The sequence below is a fragment of the Trachinotus anak genome, unplaced genomic scaffold (genome assembly GCF_046630095.1).
Source record: "Trachinotus anak isolate AG129_WGS33_773 ecotype Australia unplaced genomic scaffold, CSIRO_AGI_Tana_v1 ptg000015l, whole genome shotgun sequence".
NCBI lineage: Eukaryota > Metazoa > Chordata > Actinopteri > Carangiformes > Carangidae > Trachinotus > Trachinotus anak.
The window spans coordinates 6596139-6613334 of record NW_027273866.1 but is presented as its reverse complement, the minus strand read 5'-3'; the positions used below and the strand labels follow the sequence as shown (position 1 = coordinate 6613334).

Below are 17196 nucleotides of genomic sequence, written 5' to 3'. Positions count from 1 at the left end.
GTGTGTGGATGTTTTCATGTGTGCTTGTGTGGGTTGTTTGTTGGGAAGCTGCGGCTAGGACCCTGCAACTCCAAAGGCTCAGTGCTGATCAAGACTTATGCACATTGTCTCCCTGCCACTCTGTGTCATTGTCTCTCTCTCATACACACACACACACAAACACCACTTTATGCATTGTCCACCCGCTGTAGTTTCTGAACTTCCCCCAGGTCCTTACCACGGCCAAGCATCAACATCTGTGTAGTGGGAACAGACACACACACGCACACACAAAGACACACGCACTGTGCTTTCATCTCTGCCTCTCCAGTGACTGTGTGTCCCAGTGTTTAGGCAGGAAAATAGGATTGTGTAGAGCTCAGCGTTTAGAGAGCCCAAAGGCCGCCCGTCAAATTCAGCTCCTACAGTCTGTGATGCTTCGCTTTGCCAGCCATCGCTCAAGTCATTTCAAACTCCATTCTCTCAGTCCCACTAGCCAACTCTGAACTGATGGCTTTCTTTGTCTCCTCCATGATGACTCGAGTGTAGAGGCTTTGCTTCTTTCTTTTTTTTTCTCTCTTCGCACTCAAAGTCCCCTTCTTTTTCTTTCTCTTTCTCCTTCTCTCTCTCTCACTGTTTTCGTTTGTTAGTAGTGATGTTTGCAATACTCCACTTGCCGTCTATTGCACTGACTGGTTTTCCCATGGTGGAACTTGGGCTGTGTTCATTGGGGCACAACAAAACTAAAACCAAAGATTTTTTTTTTCTTCAATAAGCTCTGTTGAAATGCCAATGTTTTTGACTTGCCAAGGAAGGCACACAATATCTGTAACAATAACATGCTTAAAAAATAGACTATACTTTTCAGCAATGCAGAATGAAGAAGCTTTACACAGAACAGCTAGGGTGCATCATAGCTCTTGAAGTTAGTCTGCTCAAAATTCAAAATTATCATAGTAAAAGTTCTCTCTTCAGTAACACGGTGACATATTCTTGCAGTATAGAGAGGATTCAGTTTTGGGTGAATGAATTGAATTCCTAGACCTAACCCCTTAATCAGCCTAGCGTGTTGACATTGATGATGTGAATAATTAGAGTAAGTAAGAATCGAGGATCTTAGAAGGTTTCTCCACAGAATTGAGGCTTTCACCTTTGCAGAGATTTGTCAAGTTGAACGGAGCTAGACAAGTCAAGGACACCCAAGGAAGGTGTGCCTAAATAGGTTGTTTAAAAATTGCGGGCTTTGGCTGACTGCACATACCCAGCTAGATCAATCCAAGGGGTTCCAGGTTTGAATCCCATGTCTTTCTGGAGGTACTCAGATCTCTGTTTTAGGAGAAGACTCCAGTGATCAGCTCTGAGTCAGGATCTCTGAATCTGATGCAAATCCCCTAGCAGCATTTAAAGCTCCCAAATCATCCCTGGCCAAATCCCTTCAAGATATTCCCTGCTCGATTGGATGGCATTAAAGGATCGCAGCGACAGAACAATACACCGTCTGGCAGCCTGGTGGAATGAGGGATAAAGAGAGGGGAGGAGAGGGAAAGTGGAAAAAGAAATGAAATAGCAGTGGGTGAATAAGGTAGAGATTGAAGGTGCAAATTTGGAATATGGGCTAGAATGACGCATGAAAGAGATTAATCGGTAGGTTATTGGTTATTGGTTGGTAGGGAACAGATAATGGTGAGAGAGAGGGGACAGGAAAAACTGACAGCTGTTTGTTGGGCTGTACAACATGGTGGAACTACATGATCCCTCCCTCCCCTGCTTTTAGCCTGTAACATCATCTGTTTGTCAAAGCCGGTGCAGGCCAACAAGCTTTAATAATGTATCTAAATCGTGTTGTTAAATCTGTATATATTTTTCTAGGTTATTTATATGAAGTTTAATCCGCTCTTAATGCTGTTATGTTACATGGAATACCAGCCCAGTTTCTGAGGATAAACAAGATCACTCAGAATTTCCGCACAGCTTTCCCCCTGTACTACTGGAAATGCCTTTGATGGGAGAGAAAAACTGATTTTTTTTTTTCTTTCAGTTCTAGAGTGTGTAGTGAACTGGTGGGAAAAACATATTTTCTCTTCTTCTCTCTTTTGCCTCCCCTTTCTCCTGTCGGTGACACTGTTGAGTCTGTGTATTTGTGTGTCAGTTGATATTGATGGGGTTAGCACAGAGCATCAAGGCTGCCCACTTCACTGTTGTCCAGCACAATAAAAGGTTATTATGAGCCCCATAGACCCAGGAGCCAGACTCAGTCTACCACCCATATTTACATTATATGTTATGGATAACAGAGAAACTGTGCGAGTAAACCAGGCTCTACCAATTGAATTAATGCTTGTCTGTGAAACACTCTGAGCACCCACCATCGCTACATCAGACAGAACAGAGGCAGCTCTGTTACTTTGAGGCCTTGGCACTTATGAGCTTTGTTATGATTCACACAGTCGAATATTAACAGAAGAGTTAGTTCCTGACTTTGTAATGTGCCACTTTAAACTGTACCTCAGTAAGCTGTGTGATTGACAGTAATGGGGCGGAGCAGCCGTGATGCGTTTGTAATAATCTGACTGGAGTCAGGTTTGCTTCCATGCTAATGAGCTAGTGTGTTGGTGGTTTAGCATGACTAATGGCGCACATTGCTAACAGAGCTGTCTGGGAGTGAGGAAGGGAGCAAATGAGTAAAGGAGAAATAAAGAGGCTTTACAGGAGTGTTGTGAAGGTAGAAGACAGTCAGAGAGGAGAGGTTGCAGGAGATTGCGTTGTTAGTCTTTGGGGGAAAGGGAAATACAGTTGAGTCCTGATTCTCTTGGCAGATATGTTCACAAAAGCCGAGGAGCAAGGCAGAGGAAAGAAAATTGCCTTTGAAAGTGCTGCAGTGAATTTGGGAAAGGACATACAGCACTTACTCCCAGCACAAGGTGCTTTTTATGAAAGAGAAAAGGTTATAGTTGTTTGTGTAGTGGTTTTATGTTGTTTTTCCTGTAGCTGATTGATGCATGGTCTTGTCACTGAAAACTGAAAAGGGTTTAATGTGTTTATGTATATATGAATTATATGCAATTATATATATAATGTCTAATTGTTGTTAGTTAGTGCTTCATTGGTGCATGGTTTTTCACAAAAAAGAAAAAGGTGTGCATGTGTCCGTTTGTGTGTATGTTATTTGATTTATAGTGTATTCTATGGGAATCAGATTTGCTGCGCATCGCATCTGTTTTCATTCCTGTCCACCAATCCAGCTTCCAAGTTTGCTTTAGTTGACTTGAATTGATTAAACTTTCTTGTCATTTATTTATTTAGTGTGGAGATGTTTTGAAGCTTGCTACAAGTACTCATTCCTTCCTCTTCTCTAACCCTCCGCTTCTGGAGAGTGTGGAATTGTTGATAAGTCGTCTTGGCAGAGTGGCGAGAGTAATCATTTTCCTCCAGATGTTACAGTTTGGGAAGGAACCAAAAGGGAGTGGAGAGAGGGAGGGGAACGGGAGAAAAACCAGCTGCCGCCACAACAGTTCCACCCCTCTACATCAAGTCATCTACTCCTCCCTCCCCAAGGCTCCAACTACCACCTCCTCCACTCTGGTGAATTTTTCCCCCTCCCCTCTCATTCTCAGTTCTACACATTCTGCCTCTCCCTGTATCCCAGGAGGCAGCCAGACCAGGCTGTGTTTACTGCTGAGGTAATTGGAGTAGTTTGGAGAGAGCCTGACCATGGCCCTGCTAAGGCCTAAGATGTGTGTGTGTGTGTGTATGTGCGTGCCTGCGTGCGTACATGCATACACCAGTTTGTGATGACTGACAGTGAGGCCACGGAAGGAAAGCAGGCCTTAGCCAGTGTCAGCCCACTAGGGAACAGACAAATTGGTTTTCACTACGCTGTCTGTCTTTTCTTGTCTCATATTCTCAAGCTATCCCTTTCTTCTTCCTGAATATCTCTCCATCTCTCCACCAACTCAATCATTCACGCTTTTTGTTGTACATGCTCTGCAGCGCCTTTTCTCCTCCTGGTACTCTTTTGTTTCACCTCTCTTTCTCTCTCTCACTGCTCATCATTTCATCTCTCCAAGCTGAGCTGTTAGCTGAGCTGAGCTGCATAGACGGTAACTCTTGCCAGATATGAGCAAAGACGCCCCCTCAGTTGCAGCCATAGACATGAGCAAATTCATCCAACCTAATCCAGGCGCCTGTTGTGTTTATCTGTGGGTGAGATGGATAGGAAAAGGCCCAGAATTTGGGTGTCAGGGGGAGAGTGAGGGTGCATCTCTATAAACTCTCTCAGACAGCCACTCATCTGTTGCTTATTGTCATCCACATGCACACACAGCATATACGTAGAACTGAACATAAGCTCTATTGTCTGTAACAATTGGCATTAGCTGCAGTTTGTATTCATCAACATATGGGCACAAGCTTTGATCAAACGAGATGCACAAAAGAGTGAAGCATGACAGTGATTTAGCATGCATCTAGTGACCTCATCGCTGGGTTGTCAGGTAGGCAGTGGGACACGGCTCACCTACTTTAGCTCATCGCACTCCTGTCTCCCTCCTCCTCCTTTTCCCTCCTTCCCTCATCCCTCTGTCTTGCTCCTCCCTGATAGCTTTTACCGCTCTGCTGATTTCACAAATAGGCCTCATTGATTGAATCTGATTCTTGTGGATAGAGCAGCTTTATTGAGTGGCTTTTTCGCTGATGGACAGGAGTGTGTGGATATGTGTGTTTGTTTCACGCATGCATGTGTGCATCTTAGGGATGATAAAGAAAAACTTCCTTTCCTCATTCCTCTCTCAGTCTGTAATCCAGCAGCTATTCCTCTCCAGGGAATTCCAGCAGCCAGAGCATTACAGACACACACATGCAGTATGCTCACACACACACATACACACACACATGGTCCTAGTAATGACTGTGTCTGAGCGAATGTTTTATTATGGGTGGTGCGTGCTGACTGAAGAGTCTGTTAATTGTGGCGACACCTTGAGCAAGGCAACATTAAAGTGTTAACTGCTCTCTCTGGTGCTGTTCATCAAACATTCATATAAGCTGTGCTTCTGTGGTAGGAAGCGGGCCCAGTACACCCAGGGCCACAATTTCAAGCAAGAAAATGTAAGTTTTGCTGAGACGCGGTAACAGCGGCCTCTGCAGACACAAGCAGGATGCTGGTGCATTAAATTTTGTTGGGCTCCAAGTTGGAGCGGTTAAGGGTTCTGCAAGCAGCATACCCCCAGAAGCTAACAGCTCATTTCCAAAAAACGAAGCCTATCAGTCGCTCAGGCAGTGCTGTTGAGCTAGCATTCAGCTAATCCCACTGACTAAAAATGACAGTTGGGGGCTTAAATGTAGATGCTAGGAGCTCGTAGCCACTGCCATGATGTCCATACTGAGAATACTAAGCTAGCTTCTTCTTACAGCTAGCTGTAAGATGACCCGTAGTTAGTGATGTGTGACGTAGTTTTGCAAAGTGGTACAGACCTATCAAGGGAGATCTTACCTGCTCAACTGAAGTTACATAATGCAAGAGGCGTTTTGGCTGTGGAGTGGGAATGAAAGAGCTGACATTCTCCCTCTTACAAGTCTGTGTACGATCAAACTGATTTAGAGGCTGTTTTTAAGGTAAAATTGTTCCATAATGTTGCTTTAAATCAATCCTTGTTTGCTCTAGTTTCCGGCATCATCATCTGCTTTCTCCTGATCTCACAGCTCGTCTGCAGCCATTTTGGATCTGCCATTTTATTTATTGTGTAGGTCAAACCATGGTGGTGATATTGTCAGCGCTTCCGAAAACATCAACAGAACACTACAGAGAACAAAAACGGGGAAGTATGGAAATGCTGCAGTAGGGAATTTGTATTTTGATGGGGAAAATGAGCTTGTTTCAGATGTAAATCAGAAATGATCTGTTGGGGTTTGGGGGCTTTAGCTAACAAACTGTGTTAGTGAGAAGATGGAGCTATATCAGCAGCACTCCACTGGGGATACACACATTTCACACACAGCAGCGCACACCTCATCCTAGCAGCAGCATCTGTGCTCTTCCCCTCTTGCTGCCCTCTATTTTGTGCCTCTCTCCTCTCAACAGGCAGTGTGCCACCTAGGCAGAGTTGGATGGATGGTGGCACCCTCTTCCCCTGCGCCCATTTAACCCTCACAACCCTGCAGATCCATCATTATACAACACACACAAACATACACACACAGCCCTAACATTCATATCCCGGCATGTATTTGTCCTGAGCTGCAACCTGCTGCCAGGTCCCTTGTATCTTGTGAGAGACCCGGCCATCTGTAATGGCCCCAAAATGTGTTCATGTTTTTCTGAGTTTTAAAAGGTTAGTCTTGTCGCAAAAATATTTTAATTATAGCAACAAAGACACCAAGGATCTGTGCTCTTATTTGAGAGGAAAGACTTAGGAGTCCTGTAACATGGAAGGCCTATGTGTTAGGGAAAGCTTGTGACTGGTACGTTTTTTTCAGAATGGACAGTGTATATATAGCTCTCCAAACAGTGAAAGTAAAAGGCAAAAACAAATGTTTTTGTTGTCACAATAAACATGTTAAGATGTGAAAGCATAATGCATCCCCTTATCAGCCCACTCCCCTGATGATTTGCATCTGGTGAAGTTATATTTTCTTTTTGTCTAGCCTTTTTCTCTTCCCTTCCCTCAATTTTGTCTAGCTTGTCGGCTTGGCCTACTTCCAAAAGAACCACTGACACAGTTTTTAGGGAGACACACACATACACACAGAGAAGGAAGAAACAGCTGCTTTGATTCGTAGGAGTCATTAGTACATTTTATTAGACTTGTGGGGGTTATGTTTGTTTGTTTGTTTTGCTTTGTATTTTTACTTTTTTGTATTTTACAAGGTTGTAGAGGTCATGGTCTGATTTAATTTGTGGTGTAGGTAACTGAAGAGAAGGAAGGAAGAAAAAAAAACAAAGATAATGACAAATTGGATTCAGTAGTGTTGTGCTTTGCAGTTTTAGATGTGATAGGCAGCTATTTCAGGGCTTGTTCATTCATGTGTGCGAGTGTTTACATAGAGGTTGCAGTATCTAATTAATGATTTTGACTCTCCATTGAGGGAGGTTTACTTGTCCATGTTAGCCATCGACCTAGGCCATGTTCAATTAGCCTAGTATGGTTATCATTGTTAACGCTGTATGTCAAGTGGTTCTCTCTTCACTCACAAGGCTGATGGTGAAGGGACAGAATAGGGCTTGGCAACAATTTAGGAGGAACGTGTGTGTGTGTGTGTGTGTGGGGTTGTGTGTATGTTTTAAAAAATGTGTTTCAATTATTGAGGAATTTTTATTTATTTTATTTTTTTTATAAGTACTTAATTGTGTTAGTTAGGACCATTCTATCACGATTTGATATTGAATACTAGGCTGACAGATGTGCATTACCATGTTATTTGAGTAACAGATTGAATAATGAATTTATAATCTGTAATGGTTCATAATGTAAAGCTGATTGTTTAACATTATATTTGTGATGACAGGCCACAGTAAAATTGTGATTTTCTTCAGCTTTGTGATGCACACCATCAAATTTTGATAAGTAGAAAAATGTGAATCGTGTATGTTGCATCGCTAGTTTTTGCACTACTAGCAGGGAAAAATGTAGCTTTGAAAAATGTTGGTGTATCTTTGTGCTTTAAGACTTCCCCAATAAAAGAAAAGAGAGACGGAATACTGTGGAGGTAGTGAAGGAGAGAGAGAGAGAGAATTTCCTCGCTTCATTAATTGGCAGCTCTGTGGTACACTAAACATTGCATTGCACAGGCGTGCGCTCTCTCTCTCTCTCTCTCTCTCTCTCTCTCTCTCTCTCTCTCACTCTCACTCTCACTCTCACTCTCACTCTCACTCACACACACACACACACACACACAGCTGAAAGCTGTGGCTGCTCTGAGGCCAGTGCCTTATATTTAGTCAAGGGAGACCAGCCTCTGTCACTTTTTCTCTTGCTTAACCTAGCTCTTTTTCTTCCTCTCTCTGTGGCTGTGTTGAAGAGGAGTCTCAGGGGAGGGCTTAACTCTGAGCCCTCGTTCTTTTTTCCTTTCTTTCTCTCTCACCCCTTCCACGTCTTTCTTTCCTTATCGTCCTCTGAATGGAGCGGCAGACTTGTTGTTGAACTGTGAATTAGTCCAGGAGACAGACTCTGTGCAGAGATAGAATAGAGAAAAGGGGGAGGTTCAGTATCTGCCTTCATGCTTTATTGCTGCCACCACATTACGTGTGATGCAGGTGATGGGTTTACATGCAGATGCAGACGCAGAGTGGATGTGCATAGGCCTTTGTGTTCATGAGGTGAAATAGAGAGTGAACACAGCTGCATCTTTTAGTAGTAAAAAGCATGAAATCAGTAGTTCACTTAAGGTGCATCTGAGGTCAGCAAGGTTTCGCAGGCCTGTCTTTGCACCCTTCCTTTTGGAGAGTAATTCGCACATTGCCCTGCTTAAATTATGATGTACAACCTGGAAAATCACAGGGGCTTTTGTGTTGTCATGGTTATTGAGTGTTCAGTAGCTTCAGAGGAAATGGAGTGGGGGGGGGGGGGGGGGGGGGGGGGGGGGGGTGAGAGTGGGAGGAGGGGTGCTATCTTAATTGCTTTCCGTGAATAATTTCGGTCCCCTAATTTGGCGATAATGACAGTGGCTGCTGCTTTTGTATTTATTTATCCAAACATTAATTGACAGGACTGACATTAGCCAGGGCGGTTATTGCGCATTTGATTGCGCACAAGGGAGCAAAGAAAATTATAGTAATTATCATTCTGATATGGATTATGAATATGCATTCCCACACTTAATGTTTCTGTCAGCATTTTAGTAACAACAAGGCACTCTGCCATGACAACAGCACTTTAGCTTATCTCTATCTCTGTTTCCCTAAACCCAGTGCAACCGGTGCTCGTGGAGAACAGATGACATGTCCAAATGATTTAGCTGCTCCACTGTAGCTTTTTAACAACATGGTCATGTAGTTAGGTGTACTGGTTGTCATGTGGATCGTTTCAGCTGGCCTGTAAACGGGCCTCAGTCGATGTGGGATTTGTGTGTGGTGTGTTTTTGTGGATAGATGTAAAAATGTTCTGTTTTTTACAGGCGGAGGGAGAAGACAATTTGAAGAAGATGCAGCTGATGGAGCTAGCGATTCTCAATGGGACATATAGAGACAACAACATCAAAACACGTAAGTGAGATGCCATGAACACTCACATACATATCTACACTTAATGTAGTCCATCTGATTTGCACCATACACAACTAATCTTTTGACTGCATAGACCATACATATTTAGTTATATAAGAAAAACATAATCATTTTTTCTGTATTTCTCATTAACTAATACTGTTTACCTTCATCAAATTAATGTGTAGTCAGATCTCCTGTGTACATACCATCATAATATCTATGACCACTGGAAGACCTCTCTCTCTCAAGCTCTACAAACAATTCATGTTGACCTACCCCTCCATGAGTAGGACAACTTCCATTCCATTCTTCTCCATACTTCTGTCTTCCTCAACCCTCCCTCCATCCATCCTCCCCCCCTTGCAATCCAGATGCAATCGCTATGTATCACTTGCTCTTGGCGGACTCTAAACCTTCAGCACAATGCTGTATTCCACCTGCTCAACTCTGCATGTTAGTCAGTAGTTCACACATCTACAGCACTCGCTCCTTAATCACAAAGTGTCATTTCTAAATGCGTAACCACATCTGGATATAGGCTAAATAAATCCAGATCTTGTGCAGTAGCTCTGAACTCTTGGCTATGGTGTTAATTATTATTCAAATTTGAATTTAAATGTGATCAGAAACTCATCAAATTTGTGAAATGAAACTCAAAGTGATTAATTTCACTGTTTAATATTCCTTATTTAACATCAGCTCAAATGGTAGCCATGATGAACTAGCCCACCACCTAACCACAGTTACCGGAGCGTTTGATTTAATTGACCTGCCTTTGGGGAAGCTTGTGTGGCACAGCACATAGCACATGCTAATGCAGAAGTACTTGAAAAATGATTTTTGTGTGTTCATTTGCACACCATCCAATCTAAATGGACTGCTGACTTTGTAGGGGATCAACATTCCTTTAAATCCCTATAAACTTGAGTGTAATATGCTCCCACAGCAACCGTCATGTGGAGTACAAAAGTCTAACCAGTTTTTTGTAAAAGCTGCTCCTTTGTGTCCTCCTGCATATGTAGTCAACTGCTCCATTTCTGTTGATGTGTGTGTTTTTACCTCGCCTATGCCATTTCCACTAGATGAATGTGTAGCTGCCATGGGGATTGGTATGCTTTGAATGCACTGGGATGACAGCAGCATTTTGTGCTTCTCATGTTTTGGTGTGAGGGGTTATTTTTTTATTTCATTTTGCTATGTTGATTTTTTTTTCTTTGCAACAAATTGTGGCTTTTGTGGTTCACCACCATGATCATTGCATGGACTAATTTTCCCTTTTGTCCCCGCTCCTCCCCTCTCTTCTGCCACTTCCTGTTCCCCCTTCTTTTCTTCCTTTATATTTTCACCCTTCACTGTTCATATGTGATTATGATCAACCACACTACACTTTATTTCTTGTCCTCTTTCTTTCTTTCTACTTCTGTCCTTTGCTCTCTTGCTTATGGCAGCCACCCTTGCGTTCTCTCTTGCAGCGGCGGCAGCAGCCGCACAGGGCCCCCGTCTCATAGCAGCCCCCACGGGTCAGGTGTTGCCTCCCCAGGCACTCCGGCCCCCAACACCAGCTGGGGCCCCCATCATGAACCTCATCCGGCCCACTCAGATGGCTGCCATGCTGCCCAATGGCACCCCCACCCTGGTGCCTCCCACACCGGATGGCGGGCTTATCTACACCACCCCTTACGAGTACCCTTACGCCCTGGCACCCACCTCCCTGTTGGAGTACCCCATCGAGCACAGTGGGGTTCTAGGTAAGAGAGCCTGGGGAAGCATGGGTGCAGCAGGTACAGCGGCCAACTTTAGCCAGCCTGGACAGGAGGGCAGCTTGTTTTACCCCGGAGCTGGGGTGCTGGACGCGGCTGCCATGAGCCACAGTCAGGACTTGTTGAAAGGTAAATATGTCGTGTCCACCTGAGGATCAAAACAAACAAACTCACAGGGTGGATGTTCTGGTGAAGCTCTTGGTAATGGGATGACCAGCTACCGTATGTGGCTCATATGGACGCTATATTAAAATGGCAAAGGGGGACAAAACTTACCTTGTGAGGGCTAGACTCTTGGAAAGTTCTCTTCATAATTTAGACTGAGGTTACTCCCCTTTTTTTAGTTACGCTCTCGCCAAACAGTTATGCTCTCAGGTTGACATTGCCTATTTTCTGCAAGGTTTATATAGGAGGACTTGGCTCAGTGTGAAATGAGGCACACTGACAGAAACACACTCACATACATGCAGCCTGCTCTCTTACCCTTTCATGCACTGGCCTGGAGGCATATTCAGTCTGGCGGCAGATCCCCTCGGATTTCTGCAGCTTTTGAAATCATTTCTCTGCGCTGTTCTCTGCAGGCAGGCCTTGATGCCTGCAGATAGTCCCCCTCTCACTCCCACTGGGGATGTTCATTAAATTCCTCCAGTCTTCCCTTTTTTCTTCTCCTTCCCCTCTCTCCATTGTCTTAGCCTCACCCCTCTTGAACTTGAGGTCTGTGCTAGTACCTGACATTACTCTTAGTGTCTGTGTCAGGAGTACAGTTCAGCATCAGGCTCTATATATTGTATTCATTCTCAATGAATGGTCAACACATCTGCTACCAAAGAGACATCTGAACATGTATGGATAGAATAGTCTGATATGAAAACCATATTTTGGATTGAGGCTGTAGGAAACAAAATTAAAGAACAAAGAAGCCTTTGTCAGTTGCTTTTCAGCTTTAATTTGACAATGTACTTCTCTAATGTTGTCCACGGCGTCATCTGGCAGCAGCAGACACAAGCGTGATTTTAGCTGACCTGTGGATTTGAGGTGCCTCTGGGAGTCATGTGTAGAACAGACAGGGGCAGCTGACTGGCTTTTCTCTCTTTAACTTGCAGGGTTACACCAGCTTAGTGCATTTTATTTACTCACACTATCGATTGGTGCCTTCAGCAACACAGGGCCCTGTGGAACCCACTCACTCTCATACTCACACAAGTACTCGTGCACTTGGCGTGGCTGCCTGCGCTGCTGTATCTAGCCGCCATTGGCTTCTCTGTGAATAAGGAAATTTTAGGCCATCTGCTGCTTCAAAGTAGTGTAGGTGGCTTCGTAGTCATCAGCCAAAACTTGCTTTTAACTTGACAATGCCAGAACAAAATCCTTTTTGAATTATGTAACTTATTTCACATATCCCCTCTTGATTATTATTATTTTCCTTAATTCCTGCGCATATCACATTTTTGTAATACTTGAACATACATGACACACACAATAAGCAGTTTGCTTGTGTCAATTATATGAGGCAGTATCAGGCGCTGCAGCAGGACGAAATCACTTGTGACAAATATAGGAGGTAAATGACAGCCTCTGCCACCATTGAACAGATTGACCTGGAGAGAAATAGTGAAAGAAGGAAAGAGAAAATGAAAGAGAGAGGGAGAGGCAGGTGGTATCTGGCACTATTCAATTACCATCAGAGCTGTATTGGATTTCCCCACCTTTCAAAATAAAGAGACAAATTTCTCTCAATCTCCCTCTGGATCCCACAGGAAGCGACACATTATTTTTCCAGACAGCCCAGGAGCCCGTACCCTTTACCTGCCCCCTTTTCAAAGAGTCCTCTATATAACTCTGGCTGAGCACTGTGGAATTTTATTACTTAAGTTATGCATTTTTAAATACCAAGAAAAACTCCAAAAAGGTGTATTACTTTTTTCTACTGCATTTTTCTACACATAAAAAAAAGATATGTGTGGTGTGTATATGTACTATAATCTGTATTATGTTGCTATTCTGTGTATTGTTGTATTATCCAAGCATTATAATGATAATGGTTAAAATGTGAATGTTATTACTGTAAAAGATGACTGTTTTTTTCCCCTCCTCAAAGTGAATGGTTTCTAACCTTGTGGACCTGTTACAATCTAGGTGCAATGGCTACTAAAGTGAGACGGCATGACACGCGGGTCCATCCTTACCAAAGGATTGTGACCACTGACAGAGGTCAGTTTAGTCTCTTAGCTACACTCTGCTATTGACTGATGCATTTCAATGATTATTATTGCCTATTATGCCTTGATGCCTTAGTTGGGAATTTGTATATTGTCTATATCGTATTTTTTTTTTGTTTGTTTTCCTTTCCCCCCACCACCTTTCCTACCCCATACATCCACACACCAGCTAAATGGTTGATTGTGGTCTGCACATTTTGTTTACATTTAGTACTTAACATATACAATATATGTTGACTGTGTATATGTCAAAGCTCAGGCAAAAGTGATCTTAACAGCATTTGGTTCATGCAGCTGTGAAGCCAGGACAGGTAGTACTTTGCAGGCAGTGTTGAAGGTGTATAATGACATTCCTCTGATGTGAGATTAGAGCCTAAAATGGGGCAGGCTTGTTCCCATACATGATTTATCTCCTTAGCTCATAAGGAGCAAAGAAAAAGGAGAAGCATTTCTATACTGTATCTGAGAGAGCTAGTAGGCAGACGACAAGTAGCCATGCTGCTACCAGGCACCATTTCACCTTGAAATTTAAATTTATTTGGGATTTTATTTTTCTATGGAAGACAGACACGCACAGACATAAGCTGAGGTAGCTTGCATTCTCTCCAGTGTATTGCAAATATATTGAAATAAAGCTAAAATACATTTTTAATATTTCAGTTGAACATGAGGTACTGTCATTTTATATTTGAGCATTTTATATCAAATGTATTTATGGTTCTTGTGTATATTTATATTATATAAAAATATACTGCTAAATAAAGAGAAAGAATCGGAAAACATCGATTCATCTATTCATTGTACATTTAACACTAGTCACAGTTATCCCCCACATAACATCAGTTACCACTAATCACACTGTTTGTAACTTGCACTCCAACTTGGAAGACACTAAAACACTAGATTCTTGTTTTTTGTTACTTTGTTTGTCTGTTCGACCTCTCTTTGCTTCTGTTTTTTGTTTTTTCTTTGGTTTTGGGGGCAATTTGCGCTTAAATGAAAACCGCCAAACAACATGATTCAGGGTGGGGGCTTAGTAGTTGGGATCATGATGTGACAACGTCATGATTATGATGAGATTAGCTGGGTTCATCTCATATTGGCAGGGGAGTTAGGAGCAGGGGCAACATGAGAGATTGCATTCATTTTATTGTTAAAATGATGTCATTCCAGTCTCTTCTTGCTGACACTAATATCCTTTCTATCTTTTTTTTCTGTTTGTTTTGTTTTTGTTTCTAACCACCTAGCCGCCACCGGCAACTAACACATGACCTTCTGACCTCTGAACTCTTCACCCAATGACGAGCCGCCCCAAGCCTGCCTGCTGATCAGTTAACTGGTAATTGCCTTTTGCTAGCCTCTCGGACGCAAGTGAGAGAGAGAGAGGCGCCTGCCCGTACAGTTACCCTAACACGTTCTGACAAAAAATAGAAAACCAACGCAGAAACTTCACAGAAACACAACAAAACCCAACAAAGTTGTGTAATATTCATTTTTTCCCTCTGTTCATTGAGTTCAATTCCCATTCTTTCTCTTTCTTTTTCTTCATGAATCATATACTGGGTGGATGTGTTTGTGGTATTACTCATAAATCTGCACTGAATTATATAGCAATAAAGACCCCACCCCACCCTGCCCACCCACTCTCCTTTAACTGCTCTGATTTGGTGATCTCACTCGTATGAATCAAACTTCAAACTTCTATTTGACGCAAACCATTTGGTTTCACAGTAATGACATAATCCCCCCTCAAATGTGCACCCCCCCGCCCCTACAAAAAAAAAAGATTACTTACCTGCCCCCACCCTGTTACACCACCCATCTATTGGGAGAGAAAAAGAAATAGAAGGAAAGAGAACAAACACTCACATTAACTTGTTTAATTTCTGTCATTTTCACATGTAGTGCAGTTGTTGAGCTCTAAGATGTAATAATGAGCTGACACATTCTGGGTGTGCCCCTCCAAACAGCTTTCTGTCTGTTTTTTTTTTTTTAAAAGCATGGCTGAAATGATTGCAAAAGGAGCTTTTTATGATTTATGTGTTTTTTCTTCTGTCTTATTTTTTTGTTTTGTTTTGTTTTAGTTTGCTTTACTTTTGAGTCATTTTCTCCACTTGATTTTGGTTTCTCTGTTGTTCATATTTGACTAATTAGCTTTGCATAAATTGGCTAGGCAATCTGAGGCAGGTGGTTATCTCTGGAAAACAAAACGCAATCTGATGTTTGAAGCAGGCTGCAGAAACTAAGAAATGATGAAGGGCAAGATGGGAAGGTCAAAATTGGGCTGACGGGTCTGTGTGTGTTTTTTTTGTTTTTTGTTTTTTTTTTAATTAATACTACAATGAAAGTAGGGTGTGCTGAGGCTTCGGGGACTTTGGAGCAGTGCTTATTAGTCACTGACCATTGCTACGCCCCCATCCACACTACATTCATTTTACAGTGCCTGATGTATTTAGTAAAATATCTCAATGAGTTAGCTGAGCTGTGATCAAAAAGACAAAAAAAAAGTATTAAGTGTGCATATTTAGCCAAAGGGTTTTCCAATGAATTATTATATCTGCAATTATGCATCTGTCTCACAGAGGGCTCTCTTTGTGATTTTAGCGTTTGGGGTGTGAATTTGTGGTGCCTGCCTTCAGCTGGAACAGACAGCTGCTCAGTTAGATGATTTTTGACCCATTAATGCTCTATTTTTTCTGAGGAGGTGAACGCAGGCAATTAACACTAAGTCAACGTGCTCAGTTACAGTACATTGCTAGGGAGAGGGGCGCTTAGAGGCTCGGTAGATAAAAGCTTTTGTCATGATACCTGGCTTCTATATTGAGTTGTTTCATTGGCCACATTGCCATTGTTTATTTGTATTTTTCATTTTTTACATCTCAACATTTGGCCTTTTTTTTTTTTTTTTTTTTTTTTTTTTTTTTTTTTTTTTTTTTTATAAACCCTATTTTACTTTTTTTTTTTTTTTTTTAACCCCAGTGAAACATTTTCCATTAGTTGGGTATAATTTGAACCCTCCTGCAATTTAGAAAAATAATTTTGAGTTTTAATTACTATAGTGATGAAACATTTATTTTAAACACACACCAAACCATCCAAAAGCGCATCCACAATGTGTCACACCTCCCTGTGATCGTAGTCTAGCTCCTGAGCCCTACAATCTTTTGTTTAACTCTCTCAAGAAAAAATAGGATGTGAAAGCCATGCCTGCCTGTTCAAATTGCTTTATACATACGTCTTATATATATATATAAATATATATAAATATATAAAAATGTAGATATCTGTCATTGCATATACAAATACAGAAGAGAACAAAAAATAGATAATTTTACAGGGTGCTGGAGAAGAGAAAAAAATTGAAAAATTCTATTTTTGGCAATTTTAGCTTTTGATACTTTACTTGCAGTTACAAAATCTGAAAAAAATAAAATAAAAAAAATTTAAAACAGTATATGGAGAAAACAGAAAAACTGAGAGGAAAAAGTGCTGTTACTTTGGATATGATTGGAAAGGAAGACAAAGACCAAAACAGTCATAACCCGTGGAAGGTTAGCAAGGATCAGAACGAGACAAACACCCCGAGAGTTTTAAAAGGATCAAATCAAAGTGCCTTATCAACAGTGGTTTCTGTTTTCTGAGTATTCCAGTTGTGTTCAATAATATCCAGCACCCACCAAGTGGCGCAGAGAGGAATGGCTAGTGTTACACGCTCTGAATAGTAGAGCAGGGTAGCTCCCACCATATCGTGGTGTTACCGAAGTTATTCTATGCAAAAAGAATAGCAGTCGTTTTGACCAGCTAAAATATGTGCCATGGTTTTGTCTTCCTGAAAATAATTTTATTTTTTATTTTTCCTTTACTTGATGGCCCTTTACTCTGCTGTATGAGCAGGTTTTGTTCTCTTTTTATTTAGATTTTAATGATCATATGAAATATTGTCTTGATTTTTGGTGACTGTGACTACCTTCCTAGAACAAATTGAACTGCCAATAGCAATGCAGTAGTCTGCCAGAACATGTTTTGATCATGAGCT

The 17196-nt window shown here is 41.9% G+C and overlaps 1 protein-coding gene across 8 annotated transcripts in view; it reads left to right on the top strand.

The window, feature by feature from the left end:
* The window catches only part of qkia (QKI, KH domain containing, RNA binding a), a 72216-nt gene extending 57407 nt beyond the window's left edge, over positions 1-14809 (top strand). Inside the window, exons 5-8 of one of the 8 annotated variants that reach the window (XM_071499139.1) lie at positions 9091-9178; positions 10654-10929; positions 13078-13152; positions 14408-14809. In XM_071499139.1, the coding sequence (XP_071355240.1) occupies positions 9091-9178; positions 10654-10929; positions 13078-13152; positions 14408-14424 (456 nt within the window). In that variant the 3' untranslated portion in view covers positions 14425-14809. Of the gene's footprint in view, positions 1-9090; positions 9179-10629; positions 11071-13077; positions 13332-14407 lie in introns of those variants that run through there. The other 7 variants (XM_071499137.1, XM_071499135.1, XM_071499133.1 and 4 more) reach the window with 7 other exon arrangements.
* The last annotated feature ends 2387 nt before the right edge of the window (positions 14810-17196 follow it).